This window comes from Pseudopipra pipra, chromosome 3 (assembly GCF_036250125.1).
Source record: "Pseudopipra pipra isolate bDixPip1 chromosome 3, bDixPip1.hap1, whole genome shotgun sequence".
In the NCBI taxonomy this organism is placed as follows: domain Eukaryota; kingdom Metazoa; phylum Chordata; class Aves; order Passeriformes; family Pipridae; genus Pseudopipra; species Pseudopipra pipra.
In genome coordinates, this window is record NC_087551.1 from 93048813 (window position 1) to 93070054 (window position 21242).

Genomic DNA, 21242 nt, shown 5'->3' on the forward strand with positions numbered 1-21242 from the left:
TCAGCTTGGGTTTTTGTATGCTAAACCATTTCGCTGTGCTCTCAGTATTAGACATCACACACTTTACACCTTATATTATGGAGGTTCTCTGAGGTGCCAGAGTCCTGTGGGGTTAGGACTTTATCTTCTCATGCTCCTTGTTTACAGAAAGTCATTGCCATCTAATATTAGGAACTCAACATCCTTGCCAGTTCCTGGGCCCAATTTAAAAATGTTTGTTTTGAAACTGGTCTTTCATTACCGCTCATCTGTATTTCTGTAGACATGAAGCCATGCATAAAATGGTCTCATCAAACTGCTCTGTACTTTTAAAAGATATAATGGCATAATGGATTTTTTTTTTTCGCATAAACATTTTTCTGGGCCACATAGAATAAATGGTCTGGGTCTCTCAACCAAGCTGTTCTACTGCTCTACTTCCTAAATTTTTATGTGAAGCTGTTTCCTGTAGCTGCATCTTGCAAATGCTTGTTCATTAGGAGGTACATGATCTGCTGTCCCTGAGCAAATAATTTATCATCTTCTGTAGTGATAAATTCCAGTCTTTTCTGATCAACAACTTCAAACATCTTCACATAAGGGTTAAAACAGATATCAAAGGTTTTAGATCTTTTAAAGTGAAAGCAGTGTGGTGACTTAAGGTGACATAAAAAAGGCAAGACAGAGGAAATGAAGGACAGAATGGCAGGACATGATTTGCCATTAGGTCAGGGGTTTTTTTCTTTCTTCTTTTCGTCAGATTTCCAGTTCCGAACTCTCTTCAGAACGACTTTACTCTCCGCCAAAGCGGGAATTCCTGTTTGCTGTCGCCGTCTGGTTGTGCGGTGCCTTGCGGGACGCGGTGCCAGCGGCCCTGGGGGCGGGCGGGCGGGCGGCCGGCAGGGGGCGGCCCCTTCCCGGCCGGGCCATTCCCGGCACCATTCCCGGACCTTTCCTTCCAGCACGGGCCCTCGGTGGTTCGGCGCGGACCGGCGGCTCCGAGTCGGGGCCGCTGAAGTCCATGCCTGAATGTGAGCCGAAGGGACGTGTCCTGCTGTGGTGTTTAAAATAGCGACCGCTGAGCACACACGTCCTGCACGTAACTGCGGCCAAACCCCGCCGTGGGCTGTGTGGTTCGGGAACAGCGCCTGCCTGCGGGAACAAGCTCCAACACACCGATGGGCTGAGCGGGCAGGAACCTACTGCAGTCGGCTGGCAAGACCTGCCTGGGGACATCGCGGACGTGAACTCCTGGGGAAAGATGCTTGACCCTTTGCTGACGCGAAATTAGCCCTGCTGTAGCTCCGTCTTGCTCAACTCTCCTAATATACATATTTTCTGAGCTGTGATCTAGCCTTATTCCCAGGGGTTCTCCAAGAAAGGAAGTGGAGAATGTTCTTTTCAAAAGCATGAAGTGGGAAAATGTTTAGAACTATTTATAGCTGCACTTAGGCTGTGGAAATCCCAGACATTATAAACTATTTATAGTTATTCTCTGGGTTAAAAGGGTGAAGTCAGAAATCTTATTGAAAAAGTTGCCTATGCTTCTTATCCGTCAGATTAAATGAGACTTCTGAGCATGGGATGGGACCAGCTGAAATTGATGAAAACTAACAGGAATCAAAGACGAGGTAAAGACACTCATTCGGTGAAACACACACACCATGTTGTGGAAACTGGCAGGGGCTCCTGCGTGGGGCCTGTGGTGGCTGCAGCTGCCCCTGAGCACCTGCCGACTTTGCCCAGTGCCAAAGAGTGGTCGGGATGTGCACACTTGCTCTTCAGCTGTGGCTGTTGATAGCAATTTAGTGTCGTCCTCTGCCACAGGCTTCTCTGTCCTGGCTGTTAGAGGAATAACATGCCAGCTACTACTGTGTTCAAGCTACTGTCTCTACTTGCTTTGGTGCTTTAAATGCTTGGAAGTGTGCATGAACTCTTTCTTCAGTGAGCTCTCTCAGGCATCAGAGGGCACCAGGTATCACTAGGTGCATTATATGTATGTTCATGGCTGAACTCCCTCTGAAGCTCCAGCAACTAGGATTGCCTGTATGTGGATGGTGACGGGCTGGAATTGCAGGGCTGGTCCCTTGGCCTTGTTAGGGCCCCCTGTTGTCACAGCACCTTGGTGACTTGACTGTATTTCGAAAATAAATCATCTCTAAAGCTTTTTATGCTTTTGTGAGAATTGTTTGGAACAAGCCTGAATTTGCCATAAGTGATTGAAGAACTCAGTAGGAATATCTCTTTACCACTCTACTGACAGTTGAACACAACCACCAGATGCTGGTTTAGATGACATCTAAACAAACATGTTCTGTACAACCTGAGAAAAATGCTGAAATGCAGCTCATTAGTACAGAAATATCATATAAACAATACTCTTAGTGTAACCAAACATTTTAGGGGAAGCTTTTTCTACCGTAACCAGCATAATGTCAAAGATGAAATTACAGTGCTGCATCCTTCCCATTGCTGTGCTTCATTGAAGTTTGCATGCAAAATCAACTCTCTTTAAAAATCCCCAAACCCAAATGCCATAAAGCATTACTATTATTATTTAAAAACCCTCTCCTGCCATCCAACACTTTTTATGCTACCTGACGTGTATCTTTCAATTAGTATCACTGATAAATGGATTATTTCAAGTACTGAAAGAAGAATCTTTTAGTATCTTCAGATAAACTCACTTTTTGTTCTTTGATAATGGATTTAAATGTCTCATTTCAAATGAGAGTTGTCTTTTATTTTTTCTTTAGGCCATTTTTCTCCTTGGTCCTTCCTAATCCTGAATTTGTGCAAGTGTCCTTAAAACTTGTATGGCTTGCATTTTGCCATGCTTTTAGGGTCATCAAGGAGATGCTATGTGGTGATGCCACTAATAAAGGTAGGCAGTAACTTCTTACTTAAAATGGATTTTTGCTTGCTAGTGATTTTACTGGTCCTTCCAGCCTTTTGGACAAGTATGTTTTCATTGGGTGTCTAGATTATCTTACCTTGTGCCTGCAGTCTCTGGGAATAGAAGCATGGGGTGGATATGTGCATAACTACCTACCTGTTCTTCTTCTATTTTACCATACTTTCCCCAACTTGACTATATTTCTGTAGTGACACAGAGTGAAGAAAGAGGTTCCTTGGGGTAAAAACACCATTTTGAAATAAGGTATCCTTTTTTCTCCCCACCTCCTCCTTCAGGTATAACAGGTTTCACAGATGACACTGGAATCACATGCCAATATGTGCACAGAATTACTCCCCCAGGTCAGACTTCAGCCTTGGGCTGGTCAATCACCAACCATATGAAGTTCAACAAGGGAAAGTGCCAGATCCTGCACCTGGGATGGGGCAACCCCATATATACATACAGATTGGGGAATGAGATGCTGGAAAGTAGTGCCATGGAAAGGGACCTGGGGGTCCTGATCGACAGCAAGTTGAATATAAGTCAGCAGTGCCCTGGCAGCCAGGAGGGCCAACCATGTCCTGGGGGGCATCAGGCAAAATATCACCAGCTGGTCGAGGGAGAGGATTGTCCTGCTCTGCTCTGCTCTGGGGCAGCCTCACCTTGAATATTGTGTGCAGTTTTGGGCATCTCAATGTAAGAAAGATATAAAGCTATTAGAGAGTGTCGAAAGGAGGGCAATGAAGATGGTGAAGGGCCTTGAGAGGAAGCCGTATGAGGAGCAGCTGAGGTCACTTGGTCTGTTCAGCCTGGAGAAGACTGAGGGGAGACCTCATTGCAGTTACAACTTCCTTGTGAGGGGAAGAGGAGGGGCAGGCACTGATCTCTTCTTTGTGGTGACCAGTGACAAGCCTGAAGTTGTGTCAGGAGAGGTTTAGGTTGGGTATTAGGAAAAGGTTCTTCACCCAGAGGGTGTTCTGACACCGGAACAGGCTCCCCAGGGAAGTGGTCACAGCACCAAGCCTGACAGAGTTCAAGAAGCATTTGGATGATACTCTCAAGCACATGGTGTGACTCTGGGGGATGGTCCTGTGCAGGGCCAGGAGTTGGACTCAAAGATCCTTGTGGCTCCCATCCAGTTCAGCATATTCTGTGATTCTGTGATTGATGCACTCGTGCTTTTACCTCCCTTCATAGTATGAAGGGCTGATGACCAAAGTTGAGATAAAGTTGGTTTAACAAAGTCAAAGTCCAATTTAGAAGTGACTTGACTTTAGGATCTAATTTATCACAACTGGCATTTTGATAACTTCATAAATAATTTTATTAACACTGCCATGATTCTCTTAATGATTCAGCAACATCCCACAGCAAAAAAACCCCCAGACTTAAAAGGTTGCAGATAAACCTCTGTTTTAATAGGGAGACCTACCAGATGGCTTCTTTTATTGGCAATAATGCAGGCATTTACAATGTTATTAGGAGCCACATGTATATTACTCAAGAATTCTCTATGACAATGCTGGGTGTTTCTAAAGGGTATTTTCAAACTTATTTCTCCTATTGCAATGTGCCTCCTTTTTTACAAACCTCAAATTCATCAAAACTTGAGCTCATTTATTTCTCTAAAAGATAGAAAAATGTTTTGCAGCAACATATTTTAAAAAAATCAGGATGTAAAATAAATAACATCATTTGTCCATAAACCACACCACCTGAATGTTCTGCATGAGCAGTGGACAGACAGAGTTTGTGCTGTTTCAGTTCAAAGTTAGTTCTTTCACCTTATTAAGGATACCACAGGCAATGGCCAAGGATGAAGTGAAGCACATCTGGTCCTCTTTGGTGAAGCAGAAATAAAGTATGGAGGTGAGTTGCCTCACTAGTTTCGCTTGGAATTTTCGAACTTGTGAAATGTAGCTATCAGTTTTCAGGTATTCAGTTACCTGAATCATGGACAATAATAATGGGATGGAAATCACTTCTGAAGAGGCAGGTGCTAGTACTTCTCTTGTGCAGGTCATGCAAAAAAAGCACAACTATGGAAGTTAAAAAGAAACATTGGTTGTAGGCACCCATATTGATATTCTGCAGAAAGAGTTTATTAAGCCTGTAAATATAGCTGTATTCAGTGGCTGATTGTACAGATTATCTCAATATCAAAGCCACTGTGAAGCAGTGTTTTACGTCACTGATGACCAGTAATAGCACTGCAGAAGCAGAGGTGTTGAGTTTAAATGTCAGCTGTGACCTGAAGCTCTCAGCATTTTCCCACACTCGATTTGCACCATCCAGTTTTCCTGAGAGACCCCTGTATTTGTACTTTCCTTGTATAACTTGGGATTGGACATTTGTACACAATTTTTTTCTCTGTGTTGGAAGCTGAAAGTCTGCATTTGGAAGGTAGCTTAAGAATGTTTAGTCTCACTAGGGAGTAAAGTAGTAATCATCTGAGTGAATTGCTGGTTTTAGAGGGTCCAGCAACTAAGACAGAATTGGAAAAAAAATAAGGCCACTGATGTGAATAAATTGTATTAGTTACAACAAAACAGAGCACTTGTTCCTGATTTGAAAAAAGCAAAGATTTTCTTGCCTCAGTAACTGAAGCTAATTCTGCCAAAAATACAAAAGCAAAAAGTTATCGTTATTAGCTTCAGTTATTTATTCATAAGTTCATTGTAACACTATTCTTTGATTAATTGGAAAGAATTCGGGTATTATTTTAGATATAAAGAGTAGTATTAATCAATAGCTACCATTAGCCACTAACAAAATGGCTCCAGGGCAAAAAAAAAAAAAAGAAAAAAGCATTGTTATTTCAAATACTGAATAATTCTTAGCCATTACAGGAATGTATAAATAACTAAGAAGCAGACAGGAAAACTTTCCGAGGCTAATTCATTAGGAGTGAGATACCATGATCTGTAGCACTGAATATGAGCACTCAGCTAGAAGAAATACACTTCCTGTGAACAGCAACAAATGCAAAAAGCACTCAGTTGTGATTTCTCAGCCAGATGCTTATTGCTTGTATTGCACGACTGCCCGGTGCCCAGCCTACCACGGCCTGTGTGCTGTGGGATGGCTTACACTGCAGGTTAATTTGGGTAGCTCCTCTGAAAAGACGTGTCTCAAGTCAGCCATCGAGGAACGGCATTGCAGAAGGTGCCATGGCATGTCACTGACAAGGCAGGCTGCTGTTTGCATCTCAGCATGGTGAGAGCAATATGCCATTTTGAGCTTTCCCTGGGACAGCGGCACAGATCTCTTTCTGAATACAGACACAGAGGTGGTTGGCAACTGTATTGGGAGTTCCTGTAAGTGAGCAAGTTTTCCTACTCACTGCATGCCACAAAGAACAGCTCATGCCAGCTGTGTCAGGAGAGTTAGAGTAGGCAGAGCTGACCACTTTCTAGTAATTTCCTGCGGTTATGTACCCATTTCCTAGTCTCTGGTCCATGAAGAGAAACAGGTTTGTGTTGTTGATATTGGAAGGCATGGTCTTTCAGCAGTGTAGGAAGAACATAAAAAAAGGGAAAATATGTCTTATTTGGTGCAGTAGTGGTGAGACCACAAAGTTGGATTGCTAAGATTATTTGAATGCAGACTTACCTGCAGAGTTGGAAAGATGATGGTTAATTAGTATGGGTATTCTTAAGATTTTCAGCCCACACTATTTCAGGCTGACAGTCACAAAGGAAGCCATAGCAGAGTTAGCACTCATTAACTTCCTTGAACTGTCACAGACACATTTTATCTGCTGCCCTGACCATATCTAATGGGTCATCATCAGGATGTTTTGTCTCTGCTGTATTGCAAACCATTTTAGAAGATCATCATACCCATCACTTCCAGCTAGTTTTGCAAGGTTCATGGTATCTTGTATAACTGCTGCCTGGCAGCAAAAAGGCCAGGAAGTGCCTGGAATTGGTTCCATCAAGATCAAGGGAGCTACCATGCCACTCAACAGAATAGTTCAGCCTCCAACAATTCCTAGATCAGTTGTTTTTAAATCCATATGAACTTTTAATGTTCACAGTTGAAGTTCCATAGCTCACTTGTATTTTATGTGAAAAGCAACATGGCTTTCTCAGCCATCTCTTTTGCAGGCAGGAGAATCCCAGTTTGTCCAATCACTTCTCATACAGAGACCACTTTGTAGATTTGACTTTTCTGCCCCTTTCTAAACCTCTTCAGCACATACCTTGTTGGTTTAGATACAGGGAGAACAGAACTGCATACCCGTATGTTGGAAATGTAAGGGACGATGCTGCTAGTCTGGCAGGAAGTAAAGAGCCTTTCTTGAATTCAGTGGGTGGTCACCTTTTGGATTACTTACGCCTTTAGTGCTCTAATTTAGGCATTAGAAGAAACTTTCAGAGATACAAACCTATCCTCATTAATGATATAATCTCCTGAAAAACTGCAGTTGGATATTCAGGCAACCTTTATTAGGAGTCTTCATGCTTCTGCTGTCTCCGTGCTTACCTGTGCTTTTAACTTAGATGCTCTAGATTGCATGTCAGTGTATGACTAATCCTCATAAAGGTATCCAGAGAACTGAAGACTTGGGTGCAAAGCCCTTGTTAGCCTGGGTAGATTCAGGCTCATATCTCCCATGAGATTTCTATAGCTTCATAGTTTGTGTGTGGCTCACCACTGCTGTTCTAGGTATGCAAAAGATTTCAAATGGGAAGGCAGAAGAGATCTGATTCTGTAACATAGTAGCTATGATACTGTGCAGCAGAGTACTGTTTAGAGAATATGGGTTTCTGTCTCTCATACAACACTCTAAATATAATAGACATGCAATATCACTACTAAGATCAGAGGGGGAAAAAAGGCAAGAAAGCACAAAAGGAGGAAAGGCTGGATAAAATCAGGGCAAAGTGAATCTCCAGTTCGATCATTCTATAACTTCAAATTCTTTTCTTTGCATCTTCATGGCCTCCAATAGCTTCTATATGGGTCATATGTTCAACATCCCTGGACTTATGAAAGACATTCTTCTCTTCTTCAAGTAGGATACTGAATGTAGCTGGGAATAAAATAACAGTGTTGATTCCCAGACTAGAGAACTCTGCTTTTAGCGTCAATTTTTTATTCAAGCCTGTGTTGCCTGGGCAATGTCAGGGAAAATATAAATTCTCTTCTGTAGGAGGAAATGCTCTGCCTCCAAACTTCTAAAGTGCTTATCTTTGTGTACAGCTGAAATATGATGAAGCATGTGTCCAAAAAAGTGTATTCCCAAGTCAGCATTTCAAGTGGGTGTGAATTTCAAGTTATTCAGAAATATTCAGTCATCAGTGTGGGGGGAGGAGAGCACCAGATTTCTTAAAGTGCACATTAAAAGTGGCAGAGGGACCAATCAGGCTCTTCACAGAGGTCAAATATCTGTTAGCTTGTAGCAGGTTCCCAAGTGTCTTGATTTTCATATGAATCAAGACATTAGACTACAATCAGAGCAGGTCCATATTGTTCATTTCTTGAACTAAAACCTTTACCCTCCCCACATCTGTTAAGATAAAAATCCTGGATTTGCTCAACTTAACATTTAAAGAATGTAATGCAGAATCATAGATGTTGGTTTAGTTTTATCCACGTGTGCTCCACAGAACATTTAAAGTCATGGCATCTTTCGTACTTCATGTATTCATCTTGGATTTAGGCTTATCTCTAAATCCTGGGGGCTACTTACTTAGCGAAACTTCCCCTGAACAAACTTCCGATTTGTGAGTGAATGAGCTGGAATGCTTCACTCCAGAGCAGAAAATCTGGAAAATGCTCTTCCTTTACCTTCCCCATATTTGTAGCCAAGACAGCAACTGAAAATGATCTAAAGAAAAACAGCCCTACTGAGTTGAAAAAAAAGCCTGAAAAGCAATTTAAGGCTCAAGCGTATAATGTGTCTTGCATACAGTTTGAGTCTACACAGTCATTCTGGAACAACATGTTACAGTATTTACTGTTTGTTGAAAATAGGCACAGGGTTATGCCAAGTACATAACCCGTGTCTTACCTTAATATGATGGGAAGCTCTTCTATTATGAATCTTCCTCCAATTTTACAGCAAGGTAGAATCTGATGGTCCCAGGCCCTCGCCCTCTTACAAATATGACAATGTGCTGGAGAGCTTCCTCTGGGAACATGAAGCAGATGAAACAGAGGATTAGATTAGATGGAATAGAGTAATATCATCTAAATACAAAAGGAAATAAATAGTTCTTAGCCCATCAGAAGCTCAGAGTATAGCTTTCTACCTGCCTATCCCTAACCAGGTAGTTGCAGTGTACAAGTAGTAAAGAAGTGGAGACCTTTAAAGTAGGACATGGAGAGAATGAAGAACTGCACCACAGACTTCTACAATGACTTTTAAAATGGAAGTCTGAAAAGCAAAGCATGAAAATGGTTATTAACCACCCCATCCCTTTCTTTCCTCACTAGATTTAATGCTTAAGGCTGGTACTCTTTAATGAAACAAAAGTGAAAAGCAAAACATAGGTACGTGCCAGATCTGATAGAGAAGGTGGGACTACAGTGATGAGAGCTCAGAAGAGAAAGGAAGGTTTTGTTTGATGAGCTGGAAGAATGAAACAAATTGTGACTAAATCAGGGAAGATGGAAAAGAATAGCAGAGGGAAGGATCCATCTTGGAAGCGTCTGTTAAAAGAGACAGGTTATGTTTTATGAACTTGATTGACACAACACTAAGGAATCTGCAGGTACTATCAAGAAATAGTTATTTGCAAAGAACGTGAAGGAGGAAAAGATGATACCCAGTCACTGTATAATATAAAAGGTGTACTGCTTCTTGGTTTGAGTGAAAAGATTTACCTCTGTTCCTCTGCAGATAGTACTTCACTGCCTAGTAGCAAGGTTTCAGTTGTTCTAATCAAGGAATTTTTTTGGTAAAACTAATTCACCCTTACTTACACTATGCTCTAGGCTGCCTTCTTTTGATTTTTGTGTGTAAATATCTTGCATTTTAATTTAGAGATGAGATCATCTCCCTAACAGTTCTCAATCATAAAATATCTCCTCCTGCAATTTCTACAGTATATTTCTTTAATTATTCATTTTTTTGAAAAGGCACAGTCTTAAGAAAGACTTATGTACTGCAAAAAGTAACTATTGCAGCAGACTTTCCACGTTTCAGCTTCAGCTGCCTTGACTATCACATGCACATGTCACAGCAGTGATATTGTGAAACCACCTTCCTCTGCACACTCCTCTCATAAAAGATCCAAATGTATAGCTCCATAAAATCTGTCATGAAGAAGGAAAAAGCAAACCCCAAGCAATCCCTAAACTTGCCTGGACTGGTAGTAACAATTCTTTTCACCACCTCACGTGTAGCTTCACCTTTTTTTTTTTTTTCTTACATCTCTAAGAACAATGTGAAAGACACTGTGGGCATTGATAAATCCGCTTGGAAAATAAACACCCCAGGGCAGTTCTGTCTCTAGTGATTGTTCAGGTGCCTTCAAGACAACAGAAGCTACTAGGCAAACAACACAAGCTGGCACGGAAGAGGTTGCATGAAGGTTCAGCTAGTGTGACCTCGAGATTCCCGAGGTGAGGAGGGTGTGGACGTGTTGGCAGGCTGGGAGAGCTGTGCCTCCAGCACTATGCCACAAATTACCCTCTGAAGGATGCTGACTCGGGCAGATCAAGGAAACGTGCAGTCCGTCCTACATTACACCTGGCTGTTTCTTATCAACACCTCAGCCCCGTGCAGGAGTTTAAGCCACTCCTGGGGGCTTAGAGGGTTGTTTCACATCTGTATCAACAGAAGAAAAACTCTGCTTTGTGAGGGCCCAGCAAAAGCTCTCAGCAGACACCTGTCCTGATAACAACATCAGCTGTTATTTTTTTACTACTGGCACTTTTAAACCACCCTGTTATCAGCTGCTGCATATTGCTGTAGTAAAGGTGATGCTCTTCCAGAGCCTGCTGTTTGGTCATGTCATGCAAAGAGATAATTCTGAAAAAAAAGCAATATAAGGAGATCAGAAATAAAACTGATCAGTGCAATAGGACTACAGCTATTTGGTTTTATGTTATTAGATCTGTCATTAAAGGAGACTGCTGGCACAGATACAGACTTTTTAATGCTTTTCAGTTTTCAGTGTGAGCAAATATTTAATTTTTTTCCCAGGGTTGTGTGTTGGTTTTGAGGAAAAAAGTCATCTTTCTAGATATAGTTCCTGGGATACCTCAATTTTGTGCTCTAGAAGGGTCAGAAACACAGCTTCACAGAGCCACAGTTCCTGCTCAGAAATACTAATTAAAAGCACCTTTGCTTTACAGTTCCTAAGCTGATTATAGGTTTCATCAAAAAAATGCATGTGTGCGTTAGCAGCTTCCTAGTACTGAATATGCTGATAACACTTCACCACATAATGCAGTTAAGCCTAAATTACATTCTATACAGAACAATTAAGATAACACAAGTTTATTTTATTGGAACTATAAACAGAAGATCAAGTCATGCAATAGTTTTATTAGTTATTTTTATTTAAAAAGTAACAGTCTTCAAAAAGTTGAGTATAGTTGAGTGAGGAAAAAATCCAGAAACATAAAACCAGTTCAACAAATCTGTAGTTTAATAAGTCAGTGCCAGATGGTTCATGTACTAGGATCATTGTGAATACATAGAGACCTTTTACTCAATTGATATACACGCCACAAATGCAATTCCAATCTAAAACTGATTACAAAAGCAGAGAAAGGGGGGAAAAGACATAAGAGCCATCCACCTTATGAGTTTCTGTCAGTCTTGCTTTCAAACACATCCTTAGGTAATCCCACATCATTAGTCACTGAAACTAAGAAATTATTTAAATCCCAGTTTATTTTTAGGGATATACTGTCTGAAGAGGACACCAATTTTACCGCCATTCTTACCCAGCTTAAGCAATACATTCTTCAAGGCCATGCCTGTGTTTTTCCTTAGTATTTCCACATTTACCAGTGCAAGTCCCCACAAAATTATGCAAAGTGTGGTAAAAGCTCTTCTTATCTCTGGAAAGGGAAGGATGGGAGGGATATTGGTGGTCTGCACTCAAGTGATACCACCTATACCACCAATGAAAGTAAAGTGAGTTAAAATAGGACTTGTGCTGGGACTTATACTACATTTACAAATTAACTCAGCTAATGTGAATCTCAGGAAGGAATAATACTTATTTTGACTTTTCATGTATTTTAGTTTAAACTAAATGTATTTTAGTGTACATTAAATGTATTTGAGTTTAAACAGATTCCTAACCAAATGAAGATTACAAAGATCTTTAATTGTGCTAATGGGGTTTTGCTAGTGACAGCCTTTAGCAGGGGCGCAGAAGCTCTGAGAAGGAGGGACAGTGGCTAAGCTGAGCCATTTTCACAAATGAATGGCAAAAATATTCATGCAGGATGAAAAAGGTAGGGTTAAGACAACCTCTCCTCCACAAAAAAAAAAAAATAATTGAGAGAAATAAAGGAAATTAAAAAACATAAAGTAGATTCCTTATAAGGAGAGCCTGGTACTAGTTTGTAGAGGACAGAATGCGTGGCTGTGCTGTGACAGAATGTTCACAAACCACTGTACACTGCAAAGATCTTAGCACTGACCAACTCAAAACTACTCATGAATCACTGATGCTTCTTGCTGCTTGGTGTTCTGCCTTTTCTTCTCAGTGTTACTGTCTTTAGGACTTAGTATCAAGTACAAGTGGTTTTTTGCTTGGTGGATTTCTTCTGACAAATTTTTTTGCTACCTGTACAAGGTGTCAGTCTTTGGATTTATTTCTAACCTCTCCTGTATTTGCTATGGACTATTACAAAGCAAGAGTCAGTCAAGATGGACAGCACTCCTGTTGCCAACCATGAGACCAAAATTAGGAATTTAGTTTTCTTCTGGCTGTATCTGCCTGTCTACTACAAATTTTGCAAGAACAGCTGATAGGGATTTCTATCAAACCATATAATTTAAAATGAAATTATCTAAATTGACCAATTGTTTTATCTGAAATGTTTCAGTTTAGGGAAAAAGGATATTGGACTTTTCATTGTCAAATTTGTTACATGTGTGAGTAATAAAGACCAAGAAGTTGATCCAAGAATTTACAACTTAAATAGCTGAGATTAATCTTAAGAAGATTTATGAGAAAGCTGATTTGGAATGCTATATTATATAAATTAATAGTGACAGATTTTTATGGGTAGTACACTTAGGAAATGACTACAAAATAAAACTTGGAGGTCATTATATTCAAAGTTAAGCAGTATAATTCAAATAAATTATTCCGTTATTTACTGGGAATCAGATGTTCACATGCTATAACCTATTTAAGTATTTTTATTTTAGTCTATAGTACTTGGCAACTAGTTTCTTCATAAAGGGGCTCATAAGATCAGAGGTGCAGAGTGATAATATAACATGTTACCAGCGATCTGCAGTGAATAGGTAAATAGTTTTGATGATAAATAGTGCAATTTGTAGACAGACCCGATTATCAGTGTTTGTATCAAACATACCAGTTTTTCTATCAGACATACTTTTCCTAGATAAGATGCTGTTAAAAATGTGCATGTCAGAACACTAAGCAAGGAAAAGACCTAAAGAAATTGTATTTTCTAGTTTATATACTAAATCCAGCTATATAGGATTTGAAAATGAAATGTTAAACCTTTTGAGTCACAGGTGCTCAGTATTTCTGAAAATAAAATCAGTTTAATTTTCCATAAAATAATCATAACTTGGAACTTTTCCATTATGAAGTAAGTTTAACATTTTACAGAGCAACTATACAAATGTAATTTATACCTGAAACAGCCTGCCACCCAGATACTGCTGAACTAGTTTTGAAGAAAAAAAATTGTATAATCTTTGTTTACGGAACTTCTATATTCAAAATCTCTTTAAAAGCCCAAGAAGTTAGAACAATGCAATAGAATGGCAATGTTTATAAACCATTGTACTTTGACTGTTCCATAATGTTAACTTGAAATAATTAATTTTTTGTACAGAGTTTCCACTTCCTTACACTGAGAGAACTCTGAGGGAAGCACTTAGTTTGTAAAGTGTGAGTTATGACCTGCCATTAAGTTACTTGATAACACATTATTCTCTATGATGATACATCATTTTTATGGAACTTGGAAATATTTAAAGGAGTTTGTACCTTTATAGATATACAGGTGTTATGCAACATTCTTTACATATAAACACTACTTTGTACCTGCTAAAAACAAATCCACAGACTGAAGAGGAATTCAACATTTAAGACATTTGCATACATTTTTCAATCATACCTAAAGGATTTCATAAATTCAGCAGATTTTAGCATTTGAATGATATGCTGTCAATGCATTTGACTCAGAGTCAGTAACTGTGGTTTCAGCCTAGGTGTAAGGTAGACACAGTTTGAGATTCAGTTAAAGGCATTGAAATAAAATAATACCTTAATTACACATCTGAGCATAATCACTGAGTTTCAATTAGTTTTGAAAACTCAGTTTAGAAGTGCAAGTTTACACTCACAGGTGTGAGTTGAGCACCATGGGCAGCCTTGTTCTTTTACCAAAGAAATGTATTTAGCAATGGTCATGAAGATGTGGCAACATGGGCCTTCAGCTGGCCACAGAGACACTTGGACTAGAGGAACCTATAGGATTTGTGGATCTGCCCTGGTAACACAGCTCCTGCTGACTACATCAGATGGAGCTCAGGCATGCTCACTCACACTGACTGCACATCTTCTAATTACACTGTAACATGATCAACTTCACTTAAAGATTAAATAATATCTTTCCACTTCCTCTGAGTTAATAATGATTCATTCATTTTAAGTCCAAAAGTCTTCAACAAATAAATAAAAGCAAGTTGACTTTTATTAGGGAAGTACTTTATTTCAAAAACTAAAGATTTCACAAGATGAACTCTTGTACAAGTATTAAAAACGTAGAAACAATTCTCCTGAATTTATGAATATGTACCTTGCATTTTCATAGAAATTTTTTTCATAGTTTATTTTTTCGTTGAATCCAAACTAGGCGTGTTTCCTTACAACCATATGGAAGCTCTTGAGTTAGCTCACAGCTGAAAAATGTGGTTTTGCTTGGGACATATTGTATACTGAGTGATTGAGTCTAAAATAAATTTAAAAAAAAAAGCAGGATTATTTAAGATAAAATGAAAAGAAACAGAGGATAAAGCAACCACGTACTTCAGAGCAATTTCTGTTATAAAACAGTTTGGTGGGGCTGAGAACCCAGAGAGAGAAAACAAATGCAAACAGTGAAATGATAATAGTGCAAGCACTTACCATTTATTAAGTTTTAAAAAGGTGCTGCATTATTGACCTATATGCTTTTTATTCTGGTCAACCTTAAGTGAATTACTTGGCAGCTGGTATTAACAGCAGAAAGCAGTTAGCCACAAACCAACTGGATTGCAACAGTGAAGTGTCAAAGATTAGAAAAAACTTGAGATCTGATTTATTTGATTAAGACAGCAATTTATAGGTGACATTGTTCATCCTATTGTGTACACAGATGCTGAGGAAGGGGCAGAGCTTCAAAGGCCTGTATAATTCCTTTAAAGCATCATACAGAAATGCTTCTTTTTTCTGAGCTTTGATGATTCATCATTTAAAACCCATTAGCTGGATCTTGTATAACCGTGTCTTGTGAGTGGGATATAGCAATTAGAAAAGGCACCATCAGACTGCAAAAGTGAACTGAGAAATTTGTAAAGGCCACAAAGAATTCAGAGTAATTTTTCTTTAGCAGATGGACATGCAACTCCTTCAGTCAACTGATAAGCTGAAGGTGGCCTGTCCAGCTGCAGGCAGCTCATGAGATCTTGGACCTGGGGTGAGGCAGAACTTCATGAAACCAGTAGAAGAGAGGGGCATACCACGTGAATCACATGGCACTTTAGACCATTACATTTGTCCACCTGGAATTTATGACTGGAGTACTACTACAGGAAACTTTTTTGTTTAATTTACTCTTATTTTTAGTCCTGCAGAAACCTCTGGTTTCCTCATCTGGTCACTTTCTTTTGCCACACTTGCTCTTAAAGTCTTTGAAGCCAGAGAAGGGCACAATAAACAGCGCCACCTTCTTACGGCTCTCTCGCCAATCTTCACAATTTTATCTTATACCTTAAGTAAGCATGAAATAAAATTTACATTTATATGAGTGTTTTGTCCCTTATAGCTCACTTTTCCTTTCTTCTTTAGTGGTATTTTCTTTCAGGTTTTAAGTTATATGATCTTATTTTTTCTCATATGAAGAAGGTCCCTTTTTGAAAAACACCCTTGTCTGAAAAAAAGAGAGACTGTCAGACTGTGTCGTGAATGAGTCGGAAAAGCGATAGACTAACAACTCTCAGAAACTTAACAGCAGATTTTAAAAAGAAACTTTTTGCAAGTGAAATACAGACTTCAGAAAATTGTCTTTCAGATGTGCAGTACAGGATTCAGGACAGATTATCACAGGGTGCCAGTTACCATATTTCAGTAGTGCTATGCCAATTTATACCACTTACAAACCTTTCTTACTACACCTAAAATTGAAATACATGCCATTTTAGAAAGTGCTCTTAGCTGTAAGAGAAAGTCCTAACCATGGAGAGAACTTTCCTGAAACTGCTGTAGCAGTTGGTTCTATTTTCTTCCCTCTATAACCTCAATTCAGTGACCTATTTATGATAAATTTTTGAATACATATTCTGCAATATTTTACATAAGTTGAAATTTAGTGTCTTACCTAATACACATGTTTATGATAAATATATTATTTCCTGGTACTTCTTTCCTTGTTTTTTTTCTTATAAAGATTTTTGCCTGATGTGAGGCTTTAAGTATTTTCCCCCCTGACAGCTGTATAAGTTCAATGAGCTTTTTGCAGGGTGGTTGACTGGTAGGAGATATAAACATGACAGGCTGGTTTGAAAAAAGATTCTGCTAGTATTTTCCTGTTGATAGGTGACACTGAAGTCTGCAGATCTGTATTTGAGGAAACAAGAAAATTTATTAACCAACAAGAAAATTTATTAACCAATGTGTTACATTTTCACTCAAAGTAAAACTAATCCTTGGTTTCTCTAGTTCAGAAAAAAAGAAATATAATATATGAGTAGGAACTTTACTTTTTCAAATTCTTGCATAAAATATACAAAGAATTTGCTCTACTGGATTGATACAATTCCCAAACCAGAGTTTGAGACTATTTCATTATAGGTCAGACAGTTTAAGTATAAAACTTCTTAAAGCACTTGACAGTATTATTTTTCACCATAGTCTTACATTCTTATGCTTATAGCACTGGCCATCACACAGAAATATTAAAGGATATTATAAATTATGCAGTAGTCTTGCAGCACAAATACAAACCATGATAGCCTTTATAATACATAGTGCTCATCGGTTCATGTTGGTGAGCTTTAGAAATGGATCTAATTCAGAGCTTAAACTACTCTAGGACCTCTTTTCCCCTCCTGTGCTCCACAGATACCAACTGTTTTTTCTCTCAGATGTATAAAGTGACACAAATGTACCAGCACTCAAAACAAAACATTTAATGTAGACCCTTTTGTCTCCAAAACACGAAAAAAAGCTCTCTATGAATGCTGTGCAGCTTGTAACATTTGATCATTATAATAAAAGCCTGCTTGATCTATATAAGGCAAATTTTCTTCTCTGTATGTACCAGGCAGGATACTGCTTCAGCAGTTAAAGCCATCTCCTTTAGCCATAATGTGCATAAAAGCAGTGCATACAGCAAATGCACACACCATGGTATGCAATATAAAGTTTTCATACCAAAATTTAAAACAAAGCAAGTTTGTATTTCTTAGAGCGAGGCTGCCATTGACCTGCTATAGCAACATATGTAACAGGTCTGATTCTGTATCGCTTGTCAAAGTTTGGAAAATTTATGGAATCACAGAATATTCAGAGTTGGAAGGGATCCACAAGGATCTTGAAGTCCAACTCCCTAGTGAATGGCCCACACAGGGATTGAACCCACAACCTTGGCATTATTAGCACCAGACTCTAACCTACTGAGCCAGCCTCAGGGGCTGAGATTGGAGTTAATAGTAAGATGACAACAAAAAGAAATGTTTCGTATTATGTAATGCTTGGAATTTTTCATACAGATGACCAACATGAGCATAGAGGAAAGGTCACTTTGCATATGTCTGGTTTATATGAGACATTTGAATGTGGAACTGTAGTCAGTGAGAAGGTGTAACTGGAACAGTGGAAGAAATTACCTGTTGGGTGGATTCCTTACTCCAATCCTGACACAAACATGCTGTGAAACCACAGGCTCTTTGGAAGTCAATGTGATAACATATATGCTGGGCAGCCAAAGTGAGCCTTCACCTGGTTTACAGGGGTTTGTACATGCCAGTTCCATGGCATGTTCACAGATAAAAGCGAATTGCCTTAGCACTTCTGATCAATTAGCTAGAGCTAGAGCAAGCACCTGCAAAGTGTGAAGCCCATGCTAACACGAGACTTTGTTGATCAGTGGTTCTGTGTCATTGGCCTCTACTATTCTGGGACATGTCAATCCTCATCTGAATTTTTGAGATCTTCATCAATAAATAATTCAGCTTTCTCTGATCATTAACTCCTTGATTGATCTCCTGAGAATAAAATTAGGTTGATTCTTTGGGTTCTGAGTTCAGTAAGTTATAAAGACAGTGACTGCTATGGTTGAAGCAGGCCAAAGAGACTCAATCACAATCCAAGAAATACCCTATATTTTTTTATTTTCTATTCCTCTGTGAACTTAAGTTTATGAATGTCATGGCACCTAATCCTGTCTCATGGAAGTCAAAGAGCTGCTAAATAATTTTGTTGATCACAGTATCAATGAAGAGTTATACTGCAGATTTTGGAGGACACAAACTCATTGAATATATCCAATGGCCCTTCCTATAAATTGGCACCCAGTGCCTTACACACATGCAGAAGATCTGGTTGTGGACTCAGTGGAGTACTGCCTACCTCCATCTGAGCAGAATGCTGTTCTGTGAATCCCTGTCTGCTGGGCATCTTGATGTCACAAAGACCAGAAAACTATCAATTGTACTGTTTTAATATATAGTATCAGATTTAGAATTCACTTGCTGATGGATCTTGTGAGGCTTAGAGGCCGTGATCACTCTCTTAAAAGGGGACGAGGTCAGGAACATAAAACACTCTGCAATCTCCAATGTACAGAGCAGTGTGATTTTGGTATTACTATGACTGCAATCATAAAATTTTATCAATTTAAAAACTGTGCAATTGTGAAACTATTAAAGTGCTTGTGGTAAGCAAGGTCAACTAATTAAAGAGCACACTATAGTGAAAAATAACACGCTCTCCGGAACTGTTTATTGGCACAAATCAGATGGAATTGATAGAAAAAAGAAAATTACCAAGAGACTATAATACTAGTTTGTCTAAAAAAAAATCAGATTTAACTAAAAACGACAGAAGTCACACTGATTTTGTCAACCTGGAACTCTAAGATTTTAAAGATGAAAATTATTAAGATTGAGAAGCTTTTAACTTAAGAATGGAATTGGACTTGTGTTAGATAGAAGACACCAAATATAAATTGTTGTGACCTGATATTTCACATATTTTAGGGAAAATGATTTAAAAGGGCTAATTGTATTCCCACTTCCTCAAACATTTTTCCTGAAAAGATTTATTTGCTGCCACTGTAACGAAAACTCATTTATATGATACATCTCCCTATAGAAACAACTGTTGGATGAAATTAATATTAAAGCAAATGTTTATGTAGCTAATCATCAAATAAGGAAATCCAAATTTTAAGGACCCAACAGAGCTCACTTCAGCTGATGTCCACAGATTTTATTTTATATTTTTTTAAAACATTTAGAACATACTAGGAGCACCCAGGGAAGTGAAATGCTGACATGCTTTAGAGATGGTTTTCTTAAATTGGCTTTACAATTTCATCTGGGTGCATTATCAGTGCATTTGAGAGGAGGACAGGGTAAGAACACAGTACATCTTTGTGGGACCGTCAAAGGAAAGCTCCAACATGCAGTGTCGTATTTATGTTTCCTTTGTTTGGGTCACCACCACCACCACGTTCCCAGCCGGCTGTGCTTGGATTTGCTCAAGCACATCGGGTCCACTCACAGGCCACAGAGAGAGGGAAAAATCCCAGCCTTTATGTTCAGAGCTCAGAGAGCAGTCTGGAAGGTTAACTTTGCTTTCTGGCCCACTAACCTGAAAGAAACACCTCTGGCCAGTTGCTGAAAGGGCAGCCAGCTGACCACACAGGGTTTGGCGGTGGGATGAGAGGGCACAACTAAGCTCTTCCTCCTGAATTGACTCAGCTGCCTTCCCAACATCAAAGCCTTTGCAGCACTCCAGGGGTGCTCGCAGCCCTTTGAAACCACACACATTTCGCGTACGCTTTTACAAATAAATAAATAATTCCTTAGCAGAGACCAAGCCTGGGAAAACATCAGACCCCAAAAGGGACTATTTCCACAAATTGTGTATCTATAAGTCAGTAGTTATGGTTACAGTTTTGTCAGGGCCTATTATAACAGACAGCACCAATTTTCCTTTCCAATTATATTCTTTAGCAGATGGACAAAACCACCAAACATTATAAAAACACCTATTTAATCTTTTTGGTAAGATTCTAAGCATTAACCTCATTCTTTCACTAGCTAGGTGAATGGCAGGAAGACACCTTTTACATGCATGCATTTCTCATAAATGTACCGTTAATTTAGTTGTTTGTTTGAATGTATGTTTCAAAAAGGAAAAAAAAATCACTGTTGACAGAAGTAAAACTTAAGGAGAATGTATGATAAATAAATAAATAAAGCCTTTCTTCCCTGTAAAGAAAAAACCCCACAGAAAATGTTTCACCAACTTTTGTCCCTCCTGTGACTGATTTTCAGTCCCCACAGGCCGAATGAGCACATACCATAAAAAAACCCAAACTCTGCAGTTTTGTCTAGAACTTTATGAAAATATCTTGTGCTGGGTGAGTTGCCAGAACAAATACAAAACTCCATAAAAGTCCAAGGGTGTGATCTTTTCATGAGGCTCAGGAGATAGCTATCAAGTGCCACAAAGGTATTATCTCTGAATAAATACCTGAATTCATGCAATATGTAAGAAAATAATTATCCTGGATGTAACTGGAAATTTTTAAGCATTGAAACTGCTAATTTCCTATATACAGCACACAATTTTCAGTGTCCAGCTTCCAGAAAATAGCACTTGAAGAAATTTCCAGTCCAAATTGGTATTAGAATAATAATATTTCACAAAACCTACATGATTATGACTTATTACAATTAATAGAAATTGTA

The 21242-nt window shown here is 38.9% G+C and overlaps 1 protein-coding gene across 1 annotated transcript in view; it reads right to left on the reverse strand.

The window, feature by feature from the left end:
* Window positions 1-1889: 1889 nt before the first annotated feature.
* The window catches only part of LOC135410693 (microcephalin-like), a 99296-nt gene continuing 79943 nt past the window's right edge, over window positions 1890-21242 (reverse strand). Inside the window, exon 5 of the mRNA XM_064647401.1 lies at window positions 1890-9017. Coding sequence (XP_064503471.1) covers window positions 8985-9017 — 33 coding nt within the window. The 3' untranslated portion in view covers window positions 1890-8984. The remainder of the gene's footprint in view (window positions 9018-21242) is intronic.